At 35.8% G+C, this 13,213-nt stretch overlaps 4 protein-coding genes across 10 annotated transcripts; 3 read left to right on the forward strand and 1 right to left on the reverse strand.

Annotated features, from left to right (window-relative positions):
- The first annotated feature begins 1,387 nt into the window (after positions 1-1,387).
- LOC140986917 (uncharacterized) lies at positions 1,388-2,462 on the forward strand. Its single transcript, XM_073455336.1, has 2 exons — positions 1,388-1,828; positions 1,914-2,462. The coding sequence occupies exons 1-2, from the start codon at positions 1,490-1,492 to the stop codon at positions 2,340-2,342; spliced, it is 768 nt and encodes a 255-aa protein (XP_073311437.1). The 5' UTR covers positions 1,388-1,489; the 3' UTR covers positions 2,343-2,462.
- Positions 2,235-5,922, reverse strand: LOC140986899 (uncharacterized). 7 transcript variants are annotated; one of them, XR_012176991.1, is made up of 4 exons: positions 3,798-5,922; positions 3,575-3,652; positions 3,022-3,120; positions 2,235-2,282 (listed from the first exon to the last, which is right to left on the reverse strand). XR_012176991.1 is itself a non-coding variant. In XM_073455307.1 (3 exons), exons 1-2 carry the CDS (start codon positions 5,863-5,865, stop codon positions 3,600-3,602), a joined length of 2,121 nt encoding a protein of 706 aa, XP_073311408.1. In that variant the 5' UTR covers positions 5,866-5,922; the 3' UTR covers positions 2,235-2,282; positions 3,575-3,599. The 7 variants fall into 7 exon arrangements, 1 of the variants encoding a protein (XP_073311408.1); XR_012176992.1 differs by having other exon boundaries at positions 2,996-3,120; XR_012176994.1 differs by having other exon boundaries at positions 3,755-5,922.
- A 1,135-nt stretch (positions 5,923-7,057) lies between these two features.
- On the forward strand, positions 7,058-10,873 carry LOC140986926 (probable anion transporter 3, chloroplastic). The gene is made up of 8 exons (XM_073455345.1): positions 7,058-7,888; positions 8,477-8,703; positions 8,839-9,190; positions 9,275-9,319; positions 9,596-9,742; positions 9,829-9,966; positions 10,108-10,141; positions 10,253-10,873. The coding sequence occupies exons 1-8, from the start codon at positions 7,427-7,429 to the stop codon at positions 10,420-10,422; spliced, it is 1,575 nt and encodes a 524-aa protein (XP_073311446.1). The 5' UTR covers positions 7,058-7,426; the 3' UTR covers positions 10,423-10,873.
- Positions 10,874-11,108: 235 nt separating this feature from the next.
- Positions 11,109-12,070, forward strand: LOC140986942 (uncharacterized). Its single transcript, XM_073455367.1, has one exon. It carries the CDS (start codon positions 11,575-11,577, stop codon positions 11,911-11,913), a length of 339 nt encoding a protein of 112 aa, XP_073311468.1. The 5' UTR covers positions 11,109-11,574; the 3' UTR covers positions 11,914-12,070.
- The last annotated feature ends 1,143 nt before the right edge of the window (positions 12,071-13,213 follow it).

The following is a 13,213-nucleotide window of genomic DNA, read 5'->3' on the forward strand; positions in this document are numbered from 1 at the left end:
TCAATATATATTTTGATGGTTCCAGCTTCTAGAGAAATTCGAATTCAATTGGGATAGTTGCAAGAGCCCTTTCAGACAAACATATGTAAGTGACAACTACAAGACAACACAAAAATTGTTTAAAAGCTAAGATATTATACTATTTAAACAACCTTTTGTTATTAACTAACTTCTCATACGAAGTTAACGAATAGGGGAACAGTCTTTATTATCATCATGAGATTGTAACTTTCGACTTTATATTCTTAAATGTTTATTATTATTATTATTATTATTTAATTTTTTTTTTCCAGTTTTACCATTAAGTTTTGACTAAGTGATTTAAATATTATTATTATTTAGATTAGTAGGGAACTTGTGGTTGGTGGACATGTGTTGGTTTTTTCACTGTGGTTGCAACAAATGATAACTTTTATTCTTGAATTTGTTTGGACAATTCCTAAGAAAAAGAACCTTAAAAATCCTACTTTCATTTTTTGACTCACTGGTTTGCAATTGTGATCCTTTCGCCATGGGAGTACTCCCACGGCAATGGACATAGCGCCGTGTGGGAAAAAAAGTTATTTTGACTAAGATTAAAATTTGACTACATATAAGATTAAAATCACAAATACAAACACAAATAACCAATTTACAATTTTTTCATTATTGTGTTTTAAAAATGTCATGTCTTTAATTGCAAATATAAAATGCCTCATACAATATTATAATTCTTTTATTCATTTATTGAAGAATGCTTGACGGATATTGAAGAATTTCAGTGTTCCTAGTCAAAAAAACTTGAGTGTATATCTCGTGGGAATTAATAAAGTAGTTCGTTTGCTAAAAAAAGGAACTAGTTCGTTTCAAATTCCAATTAATCAATTTATTCCATCAAAATTACTACGACGAAATGGAATTATACATCTGTAAAAAAAGAAGACAAAATAAGTAAAAACAAAATCGTAAGAGTCTGTCGCGATAATGCTTTAAGGGCATTAGATTTTGGTGAAAACTGAGTTGCATACTTATATAAACATTTGATATATGAAAATAACTTTGCAGCAATAGCACATAAGATTTTGTAAAATTTCGATAGAGATTCAATGATTTTTGAGAAATTTCGAGATATCCTTGAAAATCAAGAAATTTTAAAAATTCTGGTGGAAATTTTGCAAAACAGAAACTGTAAGAAAAGATTGTTTCGATAAGCCCGAAGCCAAAATCAATTGAAGTAAATGTTGCCTAGGATAAGATTGAGTTCAAGTATAACATCATTCGATCTCGACAATGAGCTGGGCTGGAGTTCTCCCGGTAAAGATTGCCTAGGATAAGATTGAAGTAAATGTTCTGTGTGGGGCCAAAAGAATGGATATCTGGGTAAAAGTATTGGAACCAGATAATGCAAATATATAACGAGAGGCCCAAAACAGTCGCGTGCTGTGCATATTCCAGTAAGAGTTTTCTCCATTTCCATCTCAAAAGTTCCCAAACAAATTAAAAAAGAAACATGATTTCTCTTAAAGCAATTCAAGCCTCCTTCAACCCCAACCATGGCCTTTTTCATGACAGAGAATTCTTCAAGAAAAGGAAGATTATGCTCTCCTTTTGTAAGTCTAATAACAATTCAGATAATGATACAGAACAAGATTCTACACCGCCTGAAGGAGATAAAAGCAAGCAGGAACTTCTAGCCAGAATTGCCATGCTACAAACTCAAAAAGTTCGTCTCACCGATTACTTAGACGAAAGATCCGCATATCTAAAGCAGTTTGCTGAGGAAGCCAATGCTGAAATTGATCAAATTGGAGAGAATGCCCTCAGAGAATTGGATGAAGCCGGTGCACGGGTGTGTTTGTTTTTAATAACTCCTGTCAAACTAATACGAAATGTGGTTACTTGAGTAATCGGGTTTTGTTCATTTTCTTGAACAGATAATGGGGAATATAGAGAGCAGGATGCAAGCCTTCGAGGAATCTATGGAGTTGAACAAGATAGAGATCGAAGAGAATGAGAAAAAGGTCACGGATTTTGAAGGGAAAATCGTGGAAGACAGGAATGAAGGGATGTTCTTTAAGAGCTTTAGTGGGAAAACACAGGTTGACAAAGCAAAAGCAAAGGAAGAGGATGAGAAAATCAGGGAGGTGACTAAGAAAGATGCTGGGTCAGTAATCAGAAGAAATATTTACCTTGCACTCATTGCTTTGGTAGTTATGGGAATTGCTCAGGCCTCGATTTCTTCGACGTCTGAATGGGAGAAAGTGGTTTTTCTGGCGGTGATTCTGGTTGGTTTGCTGTCGCAACTGGTATATGAGCAGAGTGTTTTATCAGAACAAGAAAGATCAAAAGAAGAGAAGAAATGAAGTGGGCATTTCCATTCTCTAATTTAACCATGGAGTATATAAATATAACATGAGTTATAACCCCATGAATGCTATTACATTCGGGTTAAAGTTCAGAGTACAGTATATGCTTTGTGGTAATTTTTGTGTCCATAGGTGCATATTAACTCGTCAAATGTTCCACATTTTTGTTCTTGGTGAGGAAAAATAAAGAAAAAAACCAGGGGTGGGGATGGGGAGGAGCACAAACATCAGAGACAGACTAGAGGAAGATCTCAGAACATGAACTTCTCATCTCCATTAAATGTAGCATGAGTTATAACCCCAAATAAAATACTAATACCTGAGGCTAATACATCAGGCTATCCTTGTTTTTGCATCATTCTTGTCTTTAGTGATACAACCTTAACCACTAAAGCCTTGTAGTATCTGATGCCGTGCAATTAATTTGACACTTTTAAAACTTAACATAAAGGCATATCAAAGATTGTGTTCAAGTTCACTCTGGAAAATAAGGTGGGGCAAAAATATAGAACTTTAGTATACAACTCCCAATTTGTAGGAACAGGGTAAACGTGGTCTAAACGAACTAAAAGTTCCAAACATATTTAAACAAACGCAAGTATTCTTGGAAACATAATAGACATGACAGTTACAGTAAAACAAGCTCAGACCCAAGGAGTACTTGAAATAAACTCACGATTCTCATCAGGATTTTGAGCATTCAATTCTTCCCTATTCTATTCCCTTTGAATCAAATGCAACACCAACAGCCTTTAGTAATCACTAATTACCAATCCTGAAAAATGAGGTTATCTCCAATTACATGCCAAATGAAACACAGTTCACTGGAGGGAATCATTCTAGTTTCTAAATTTTATTGTCATATCATCTATTAAGTCATTTAACTGAAACATCTACATGTGTTTTTTGGTACAAACTACAAAAGCTCCTAAGTTATAAATCGTTGGATTCTATAGCTCATGACCATTTCACCAAACAGTCAATAAATTGACGAAATACATTCAACCAGCCTCCATACAAACACAGCAATTTTCAGGCCAATCCATTCAAACTAAAAATATTTACGTCAACATAACACGTGGCACAAAATGTATTCAACAATTCAATAAAAACACGACATTAACTGATAAGAAAAAAATAATTGGATCCAACAAAATTTAATAGGCTACATTTTCTACAATTAGTTTTGACCCCTTGAAAAACCAAAAGCGACAGGACAGTGAACTTACAATCACAGTTACAGTTTGATTTGAGTTATTGAGCGAGAACAAACTGCCAATGATTAGCTGAGAAAGATTTCACAAAACCTGCAAAGAGAAAAAAAATGGAAGTATCTAATTACATAATAATTTTATAAATAGAAAAATATAATTTTAGTTTGGAATACCATTAAGATCAGAACACCATACTTCCTGCACAGTTTGGAGCCATAGGATCAAGTTGGATTCTCACCGAGAATTACAGCTCTGACAAGTATGTTCCATGTAATTATGTTTGGAAAAACGCTTTTCGTCAAAGCATCTTGTAAGAACAAAACAGCACCTGATATTCTACCGCAAGAACAAAGACCTTTGAGAACAATGTTGTAGGAAACAACATCCGGCCGCAGCCCACCTCTTAAAATTCGAGCCCAGATTACTGAAGCAGTTCTTAGGTCACCAACTTTATAAAATCCTTCCATAAGGGTATTGTTGGTCACTATATTAGGTGCACAGTTCCAATGACTCATATCCAAATACAGAGACAAAGCATGTTGAGTTTTGGCAACAGAACAGAGCCCATGGATCAAAATATTATGCATTCGTACATCTGGCTTGAAACCTTTGCTGACAACTTGATTCCATAAATTGAAAGCCATTTCGACTTTCTGGTCAAGACAGAGACCTTTTATCAACAAGCTATAAGTGATCACATCTGGCTTCCACCCTTTCCCTAGCATTTCCTTCACAAGATCATAGGCTTCACCAAATCTTCTAGCCTTACAAAACCCGTCAATAAGCGTATTGTAAGTAACAATTGTAGGCGGGCAATTACTGCTTCCCATTTCACTAAATATCCTCATTGCATCCTCAAGTTTAGAAGCATCCATAAAACCATTGATCAAAGCATTATAAACATGAGCATTTGGCTTGCTACCACTTTTGGTTATATGATTTAGCAATGAAACTGCTTCATCCAACTTTCTTTCTCTGCACATCCCACAGATCATCGCAGAGTATGCAAAAGAATCTAGAACACTGCCTTTCCCTTCAGCCTCCTCCAAAACATGTAAAGCCTTCTTATTGTATCCATTCTCACATAATCCATGAACTAGTATTCCATAAGTTGTGGAATCTGCAACACAGCTACTCTCTTTTAAAAGCTCCCAGATAGAAATAGCTTCCTTCACTTCACCAACGTTGAACAGGCCTCTCATCATTATATTAAAACTAGCAACATTTCGATTACCATCTCGCCCCATCAACTCCCACAACTTAAAACAATCCTCAAATCGGTCAACCTTTTGATAACCATTAAGCAATGCATTATATACAACAGAATCAGGAGGTACTTCGCTCTCAGCCATCTCCTTATAAACTCTCTCAGCCCCATCAATATTCCCCAACTCACATAACCCATGAATCAACGAACTATAAGTAAAAAGATCCATTTTTCTCTCATTCTTTCTCATCCTATCGCACAAATCGAGAGCCTCAACAAACCTCTCACAGTTACACAACCCACTGATCATGACATTGTATGTAACAACATTGGGATAAACATGAGATCCCTTATTTAACTTGTTCCAAATGCCATAGGCCACCTTTAAATCTCCCTTCTTGAAAAACCCGTCAATCAAAATGTTATAACACATAACATCGGGCATCACGCCTCTACAAGACATTTCCTCAAACACCTTCACAGCCTCGTTCAAATCCCCAGCTTTCACCAACCCATTGATCAAAGTGCCATAACTGTGACGATCAGGACTCAGATTCCTATCCCACATGCAATCTATCAACTCTCTCGCCTTATTAAACTCCCCCTTTTGACACGCGATTTTGATCAAAACATTGAAAGTCTCTAAATTCGGCGACACCCCCATAGTCCTAAAATTCCTAAAGAAAACCTCCGCCTTACTCAATTGATTCGAAACCACGAAGGCATTCAGCAGAGAGTTGTAGGACCTCACTCCGGGCTCACAACCGAAGACCTCCCCCATTTTCTGGAAAGTTTCCATAGCTTTCTCAGCCATTAGATTCTTTGAGTAAAACTTCAAAACAGCCAACGCCGCGTCCTCGGAGCACTGGCATTGGTGGATGCGGATGAGATCAACTATGCGGGTGACATTTGGAACGAAATTAAGGTCCGGGGAGATTGAGAGGCGGTGGAGAATGTGGTGAAAGGCAGATGCAGAGTGCGTATAACTGGGGTGGCGAGTGGCTGATTCGAACAAGTTGACCGCGGACTTGAGATTCTTCTCTGCTTTGAGCAGCACAAGTAAGCGTTTGCTGCTCAGGTTTTTGGGCACCTGCGCCATGGGAGAAGGGACCAAAGCTACGAAGCCTCATTTCATTGCATATAATTTAACGTCATTGTGACCCAGCTTCTCTCAATTTATAGGACCAGGGGCACGGGCAGTGCTACAAGTTTAATTGCATTTTCCCCCAATAATATCTCTGTATTGCTAAATAAAACCTTCTTGGACCCTTGTTAACATTATAGAGATATCTAGCACACACTTTTATATATATAGACAGATATTTAAATATTTTAAAAAAATAATAAATAATTTTAAAAATAATTGCTTATCGTATCTCCTTACTAAAAAGATTGAAAATTTTATTTTAGGAAAATAAAATGGGCAAAAACTTGTATGAGACGGTCTCACGTGTCGTATTTGTGAGACGAATCTCTTATTTGAGTCATACATGAAAAAGTATTATTTTTTATGCTAAGAGTATTAATTTATATTGTGAATATGAGTAGGGTTGACCTGTCTCACAGATTAAGATCCGTGAGACGGTCTTACATGAAACCCACTCAATAAAATGATACATTGATGGTTACACCTCATGTAATGTAATATATAGTTGCTGAAATATAATATTAGAAATTTGTTTGTGTTTTAATTTTTTATTTGTCAAATTTAATTTTAGTTTGTTATTTTTTTAATTTCAGTATTATTTCAATATGATTTATACAGTTTCACGTCATCACCATCTCGAAAAAATTATACAAATTTTTAAAAAATTGAAAGATATCATTTTAAGACTAAAATTTGATAATATAATAGATGAAAATCTAAAATACAAAAATATACATAGTCAAAATTATAGATTTTCACATATTAGAATATTTAATTTATTGATGTGCCAATTCCACGGCCATAATTATTAACTTTCAAAAAATAATAATTTATATATTTAAATATAGCTATTGTACAGATCGACCCTATTATTAAATGTTCATTTAATAATATAGTTAATATTCACAAATTAAATTTTGGATCTACCATTTTTGTAAAATTATTTAGTAAATTTAATAATTTCAATTATACAATTATTTAAGTCACAGATATATACTAAAAAAACAATATGAAACCATTAAAATTTTCTCCCTCTTTTCCGATAGAGCTTCGATTTGACTNAAATTTATCAAAATTTCAATATATATGGAATACAAAATCTCGCAATATAACAGTAAAATATCGCGATATAATAATTATAAATATCGTTGTAACAATATATTGATGGTATCTTTAACATTATTATTATTTTTCCATAATTCCACCCAAGAGGCTAACTTCCTGCGGTATGGAACAACGTTGGCAAGTCGAAGCCATGAATCATGACCAAAATGCGAAATGACGAAACCACCCTCGAGGACTCCAATGTTACTTCGAAGCCCACCAACTCCAACAACATTAGCGAAGTAGAGAAGATGGTTGTTTGGTTTCTTGCCTGATTTTTCGTAATAATATATAAGATTTCCCACATATTCTCACCAGCAATTAGGCATCAAAATAATGTCTCGTTAAAGTAAATATTTTTCTCCAAGAATTCCCATTCACAAGGCAAAGTTTCTCTCTTTATCCGATCATGGCTTGCCTGAACCGCGTTAAACTACCACACTGTGCATGCAATCCCGTCTCCAGTTTGGGTCCGATCGATAACAAGATATCTTATTCGTCTTTCAGCAAGGAAGATCTTTCTATCCCAAGAAAACGGAGCTTGAGTTTCAATTCATTAATGGTGAGTGGAGAAATATTACAGAGTCGTCTGTATGAAAGGAAGAGAGATCAGTTTCTGTTTGTGTACGGTGAGAAGAGGAGGAGGAGGAGGGGTGGTTGTGTGGTGAGGTGCACGGCGGAGGGGATAGAAAGGGGGCTGTTTGTGGGGCGGAGAGAAGGCGGATTCCTGGCGGAGGAGAGGTTCAAAGTGGTCGCTCTGGTGGCGGCTGTGATGTGTCTGTGTAATGCAGATAGAGTTGTGATGTCAGTTGCCATAGTTCCTCTTGCTGCTAAACATGGCTGGAGCAATTCTTTCTTGGGCATTGTCCAGGTACACTCGGGATCTTATTAATATCTTACCTTTTATTGGAGTGTTTCCTTTTCTTGAAAATTATCGGATAAAGTTGCTTGTTTGTTACTTTTACTTTTTTGGTGAAGTTGGATTTGTGTGTTCCTTTGGTGGTAGTTGGTTGTATTCTGATCTTATGAAAGTGTGTTTTAGACCTTTTGTGGTTGTTGAGAGGAAGTAGCTGCCATCTGTTAATGGCAGTAGGAATATGGAATTTTCCACGCTACACCTACACCAACACCAACACCAACACCAACACCTACACCTGGTGTGGTAGGCGCACTTGAATTCTCTAGGTCAAATAAATTTTTATGGGGCCCAAATTATATGGGATTTAAGGTAGTATACACTTAGTTGGCCTCGTGGCTAGCGCAAGAATACTAACCTTAAGGTAGCATCGAACTAGTCGGGTCACTTGGTAGAGCATAGGCTCTATTGATCTATGTTGAAGCCAAAATAAAAATTATCCTCACATCTTACCGGTCAGATTTTCTTTTTAAATAAGTATTAATGCATTCAAATTGTATCGAGCATTTTACTGATCATATGATGTTGTTGCTTCATGCGTAGTCATCCTTTTTATGGGGGTATATGTGTTCTTCGGTAATTGGAGGAGCCTTGGTGGACAAATACGGTGGAAAACGAGTTATTGCATGGGGTGCGGCTTTGTGGTCTTTAGCTACTCTTCTCACTCCATGGGCGGCAAATCATTCCACCGCCAGCCTCTTGGCTGTGCGTGCTTTCTTCGGGCTAGCCGAAGGGGTTGCTCTACCTTCAATGAACAATCTTTTAGCAAGGTAACACATAAATATCTGTTTAGGTGCGACATTTTTCCCCTTTTGTCTATCGATTTATATATATGTTCCTTTTTAATAATGGCGTCTCATCATTGTTGATTTTACTCTTCCTGGATATTCAAATGCTATTGTTAGATGGTTTCCAACACACGAAAGAGCTACTGCTGTTGGTATATCGATGGGAGGATTTCAGTTTGGAAATGTTGTGGGATTGGTCTTGGCCCCCCTTGCAATGTCATTAATTGGTGGCATTTCAGGCCCTTTCATCCTCTTTTCTTCTCTTGGACTCCTTTGGGTTACAATATGGGCAAATAAGGTTGCCAATAATCCTCAAGAATCCAGTTCTATCAGTAAATCCGAGTTGCGGTTGATCCAAGCTGGGAAAACTGCTTCTTATGCAAAAAACGACAAGCTTCCGCCACTAAGCCTTCTCTTATCAAAATTGCCCACTTGGGCAATCATCTTTGCTAATATCACTAATAACTGGGTAAATTTTTTTTTTGGGATCTTTTAAAGTTTCCATTTTCTAGATATTTCGAAATAAAGAATCTGATTGAGCTCTTGAATGCAGGGGTATTTTGTGCTTCTATCATGGATGCCTGTCTATTTTAAAACTGTTAGTATCATTTTCTCTTCAAGATTTCTTCCTCTTCCGTTTCGACGCCATTTGTGTGGGACAGGCTCGTTAAAAATAGAATAACCAAAGAGCAAAAAGGAAAATGACACAAAATCACCCAAATTACAATTTTATGTATCTTATTATATGGTAAAACAAAAAAAAGAAGCTAACAAAAAGCTAGTTATGCGGGTTGGTTAATTTGGTTTTACTGTTTTTTGTACCTATTTTCATTATTGATAGTGCTGCAAAGGAAATTTTCTGCTTATACATTAGGTGTTTGAGGTGAACTTGCAGCAAGCAGCATGGTTTAGTGCTGTTCCATGGGGAACAATGGCAATCTCAGGCTATATTGCTGGGACGGCATCGGATTACTTGATCAAATCCGGCTACTCCACAACGACTACGAGGAAAATCATGCAGGTAAAAGTTCCCCTAAAATCCCATTTCCGATCCACTATAATCTACACAAAGAATAACCTCAGAATTTACAATTATTTGCCTGGCAGTCCATTGGTTTTATCGGTCCTGGGATTGCATTGTTGTGCTTGAACTTCGCCAAAACACCATCAGTCGCCTCTATATTTCTAACAGCAGCTCTAAGTTTCGGTTCTTTCAGCCAAGCCGGCTTTTTACTGAATATGGAAGTAAGTTTTTTATTCACATCGGATAACCAAAAATTTATCAAGATATCAACGGTTTTTTTTTTTTTTTAGGAAATCAAAAGGGTTATTTGCATTGAATAAGTTTGTCAATCCATCAGTAACAAAGTTTATTTCTTTGAACAGGATATTGCACCACAGTATTCTGGATTTCTTCATGGTATAAAATAATCGAATCTCTCTTAGGCTCTTAGCTGATTATATGTTCTTGTTCCATGTTTTAGTTAAAATCCCTTGAACTTAATATGCCATTGACAAAATTTCCAAACAGGGATTTCGAATTCAGCTGGAACACTTGCAGCAATAATCAGCACAGTTGGAACAGGATTCTTTGTACAATGGCTAGGATCCTTTCAAGCATTCTTAACTCTCACTGCATGTCTCTATTTTATTACAGCTATCTTTTGGAACCTCTACTCTACCGGAGAACGAGTTTTTTAAACAGATGAGCATCATCTTGTACGAATTGAAGTTTAGAAAATAACATCACACATAGATACCTTCTTGCTATTATTTTTTATTTTTTCCCTTTTTATTGCAAACAGAATAATGGTTCTGGAACGAGGATTTTTGTAGGATAGAATATTGATACATTGTCATCAGAAGTAGATTCTTCTATATGTACTTTACCTAATATTTTCAGCTTTCATTATTGTAATTGTCACGACATGTTCCCCAAGTCCGAAATGAACTTGACAGCACAAAGCTTTGTGCTATTACACCATAATAACCGAAATTGAGACATCTGAAAAACAATCTTAGGAGACGGGTAAGCGAATAATATGATAATAGTTATTATTTTGTGTGTGTATCTGTATATACAATATCAACTAATATATTTATATTGTTTTAAAATTTTCATTTTTGTTCTTCTCATTCCCCTACTGAAATTTTCTTACTCCATCGCTTGTAAGAATCAAATATCTATAAAATAGCAGATTAAGAATGATAAGAAAATCATTTTTTTGGGGGAAAGAAAAGGAGTTCAGAAAATCGAGATTGCTGAATATAATCTATAATAAGACAACAGCAATAGGTTTAGCTGCTAATCGTTGACCATACAAGCCAATAAAATTGATAAATTTTGAACAGCGAAATAAGAAATGTACACAATAATACAGCAATCATTGATTTTCCTGTCAACACTAGACATCACAAACACCAAAAATATGCAAAAGAAAAGAAAAACTATTTGCACAGTTATCGGTTAAGGCTCTGGAAACAATTTTATTCCGTTCATCAACAGAGATCGAAGTTTTACCTATGGGTTTCCTTAATTGAAAGTTCCTCGATTCTCCTCTTACCTTAGACTTGATTTGGCAGAATTTTCAGCTTGGTGATTCGGGGTTGCCTCACAAGATTCAAGCTTTCGTTCAAACATAATTCTTGGTTCGGCTCGAAACACCCGGAAAGTCGGTAGCCATCTATTTGTTCCAGAAATTTGATAGAATCTCACTTTATAAGGTTTTTTAATATCAGACTTGGAAGGATTCAAAAATAAAGATTTTGTGGATTGGGTTTTTCTTTGAATCCTCATTTCCGAATCAAGATCCAATTTCCTATCAAAATTCTGATCTGGGATTTGTTAAAGAAATGAATTTCAGAAGCATGGAAGAGTTTTGGACGTTTTATATGAGCCAGCACTCAAAACCAGCGACCAGGCGTTGGCATTTTGCTGGTACACTTTGCAGTATTTTGTGCTTGGTATACTCAATGCTGTTCAATTGGTGGTTTTTAATATTGGTACCCGTGATTGGGTATGGATTGGCTTGGTATAGTCATTTCTTTGTTGAAGGAAATGTTCCTGCAACTTTTGGGCATCCATTTTGGTCTCTGCTTTGTGATTACAAGATGTTTGGATTGATGCTTACAGGTCAAATGGATAGAGAAATCAAGAGGCTGGGTAAGAGGCCTGTACTACAAGCTTACTGATCCTCGTGGATACAACGAAACGAACATATTCACAACATTATTTGATTTGCCATTACTTCTCTTTTTCGGGAAGACAGTTGTATAATATGTTCCATGTTAAATGTAGTTGGATCTTGAACCTTTACCTTTCAGTGAAATGTTTTGTTTTGTTAATTCGCATTCTGCTAGAATATTACACAAGGATTCGAATGTAGTAATGATTTCTTGTTAAATCATCTTTCTGTAGTACTTATATAAGCATACGTAGTCAAAAAGCTCAAACCCTTTTCCCCTGCCAGAGAATTCAAGCTGCACATAGAAGAAACATCAGTTCGCCGACGATTTTCACAATAACATATATTGACCTCCTTTTGTTTTGGTTGTGCTCGACTCTGTTGTTTCTTTTAACTCATTATACTTATCCAATCTCGCCAGATCAAACGACAATCAAATGATCGCATCACCCCTCAACCTACTGTTGATTGATTTTGTCACGCACTTGCAGTTTGTTCATGCTTCATCCCTTTCAGTTTTTTTAAATCCTTCTTGCTATCGGTTTCTCATGCTACACATTATCAATATGTAACACGAGAAACCGACGGAACCAAACAGCATGAGGCACAAATTTAAAATACAAGTGCTAGTTTCATGACTTCAGGCCGAAATACTGTTCTTAAATAAACAATGTATGTGTCTAGATGGGAGGTCACCTAAAGAAGAGGAAAAAATTTAAATGACCCCTCCCAAAAACTATATGACCTCAAAATTTAAACATACACGTCATGCTTGATACAGGATAAAAAAGTTGAATCACAGGAGATGGGCAAAAACAAGCAACACGGTAACCTCAAAGTTACAACATTGTCTTCTATATTGAAATATGATCCCAGTTGACAAAAGAAAATGGCTTTGCTACAAAAAAATGTAATAATTTAAGCTCTATCTTGAACAACATGAAAATTGACAAGTTTCTGAAGTGAATTCACCTGGATTGGTCTCTGCAAATCATAACTGGAGTTCGTCTTAAACCGTAGCCAAATTTATGTGTAGGATGTACAAGTCAACTCAACAACAAGCACTAGTCAGTGCTACGGGAAAATGATGGCAGTGGCATGCCTTCTTGGGGACGCAGGATNTAAATTTTGGATCTACCATTTTTGTAAAATTATTTAGTAAATTTAATAATTTCAATTATACAATTATTTAAGTCACAGATATATACTAAAAAAACAATATGAAACCATTAAAATTTTCTCCCTCTTTTCCGATAGAGCTTCGATTTGACTAAAAAATAATATATATACATATATATATATATATA

Source organism: Primulina huaijiensis, chromosome 1 (assembly GCF_012295235.1).
Source record: "Primulina huaijiensis isolate GDHJ02 chromosome 1, ASM1229523v2, whole genome shotgun sequence".
Taxonomy (NCBI): domain Eukaryota; kingdom Viridiplantae; phylum Streptophyta; class Magnoliopsida; order Lamiales; family Gesneriaceae; genus Primulina; species Primulina huaijiensis.

What these genes read in the sequence shown, in the direction of transcription:
- LOC140986917 (XM_073455336.1), top strand. Translation starts at nt 1,490, where the DNA reads ATGATTTCTCTTAAAGCAATTCAAGCCTCCTTCAACCCCAACCATGGC. An exon ending in TGGATGAAGCCGGTGCACGG is followed by an intron (nt 1,829 to 1,913) that starts GTGTGTTTGTTT and finishes TTTCTTGAACAG; the next exon opens with ATAATGGGGAATATAGAGAG.
- LOC140986899 (XM_073455307.1), bottom strand. Translation starts at nt 5,865, where the DNA reads ATGGCGCAGGTGCCCAAAAACCTGAGCAGCAAACGCTTACTTGTGCTG. An exon ending in TGTCAGAGCTGTAATTCTCG is followed by an intron (nt 3,653 to 3,797) that starts GTGAGAATCCAA and finishes TTCTCTTTGCAG; the next exon opens with GTTTTGTGAAATCTTTCTCA.
- LOC140986926 (XM_073455345.1), top strand. Translation starts at nt 7,427, where the DNA reads ATGGCTTGCCTGAACCGCGTTAAACTACCACACTGTGCATGCAATCCC. An exon ending in CTTTCTTGGGCATTGTCCAG is followed by an intron (nt 7,889 to 8,476) that starts GTACACTCGGGA and finishes CTTCATGCGTAG; the next exon opens with TCATCCTTTTTATGGGGGTA. An exon ending in GCTTTTTACTGAATATGGAA is followed by an intron (nt 9,967 to 10,107) that starts GTAAGTTTTTTA and finishes TTCTTTGAACAG; the next exon opens with GATATTGCACCACAGTATTC.
- LOC140986942 (XM_073455367.1), top strand. Translation starts at nt 11,575, where the DNA reads ATGAATTTCAGAAGCATGGAAGAGTTTTGGACGTTTTATATGAGCCAG.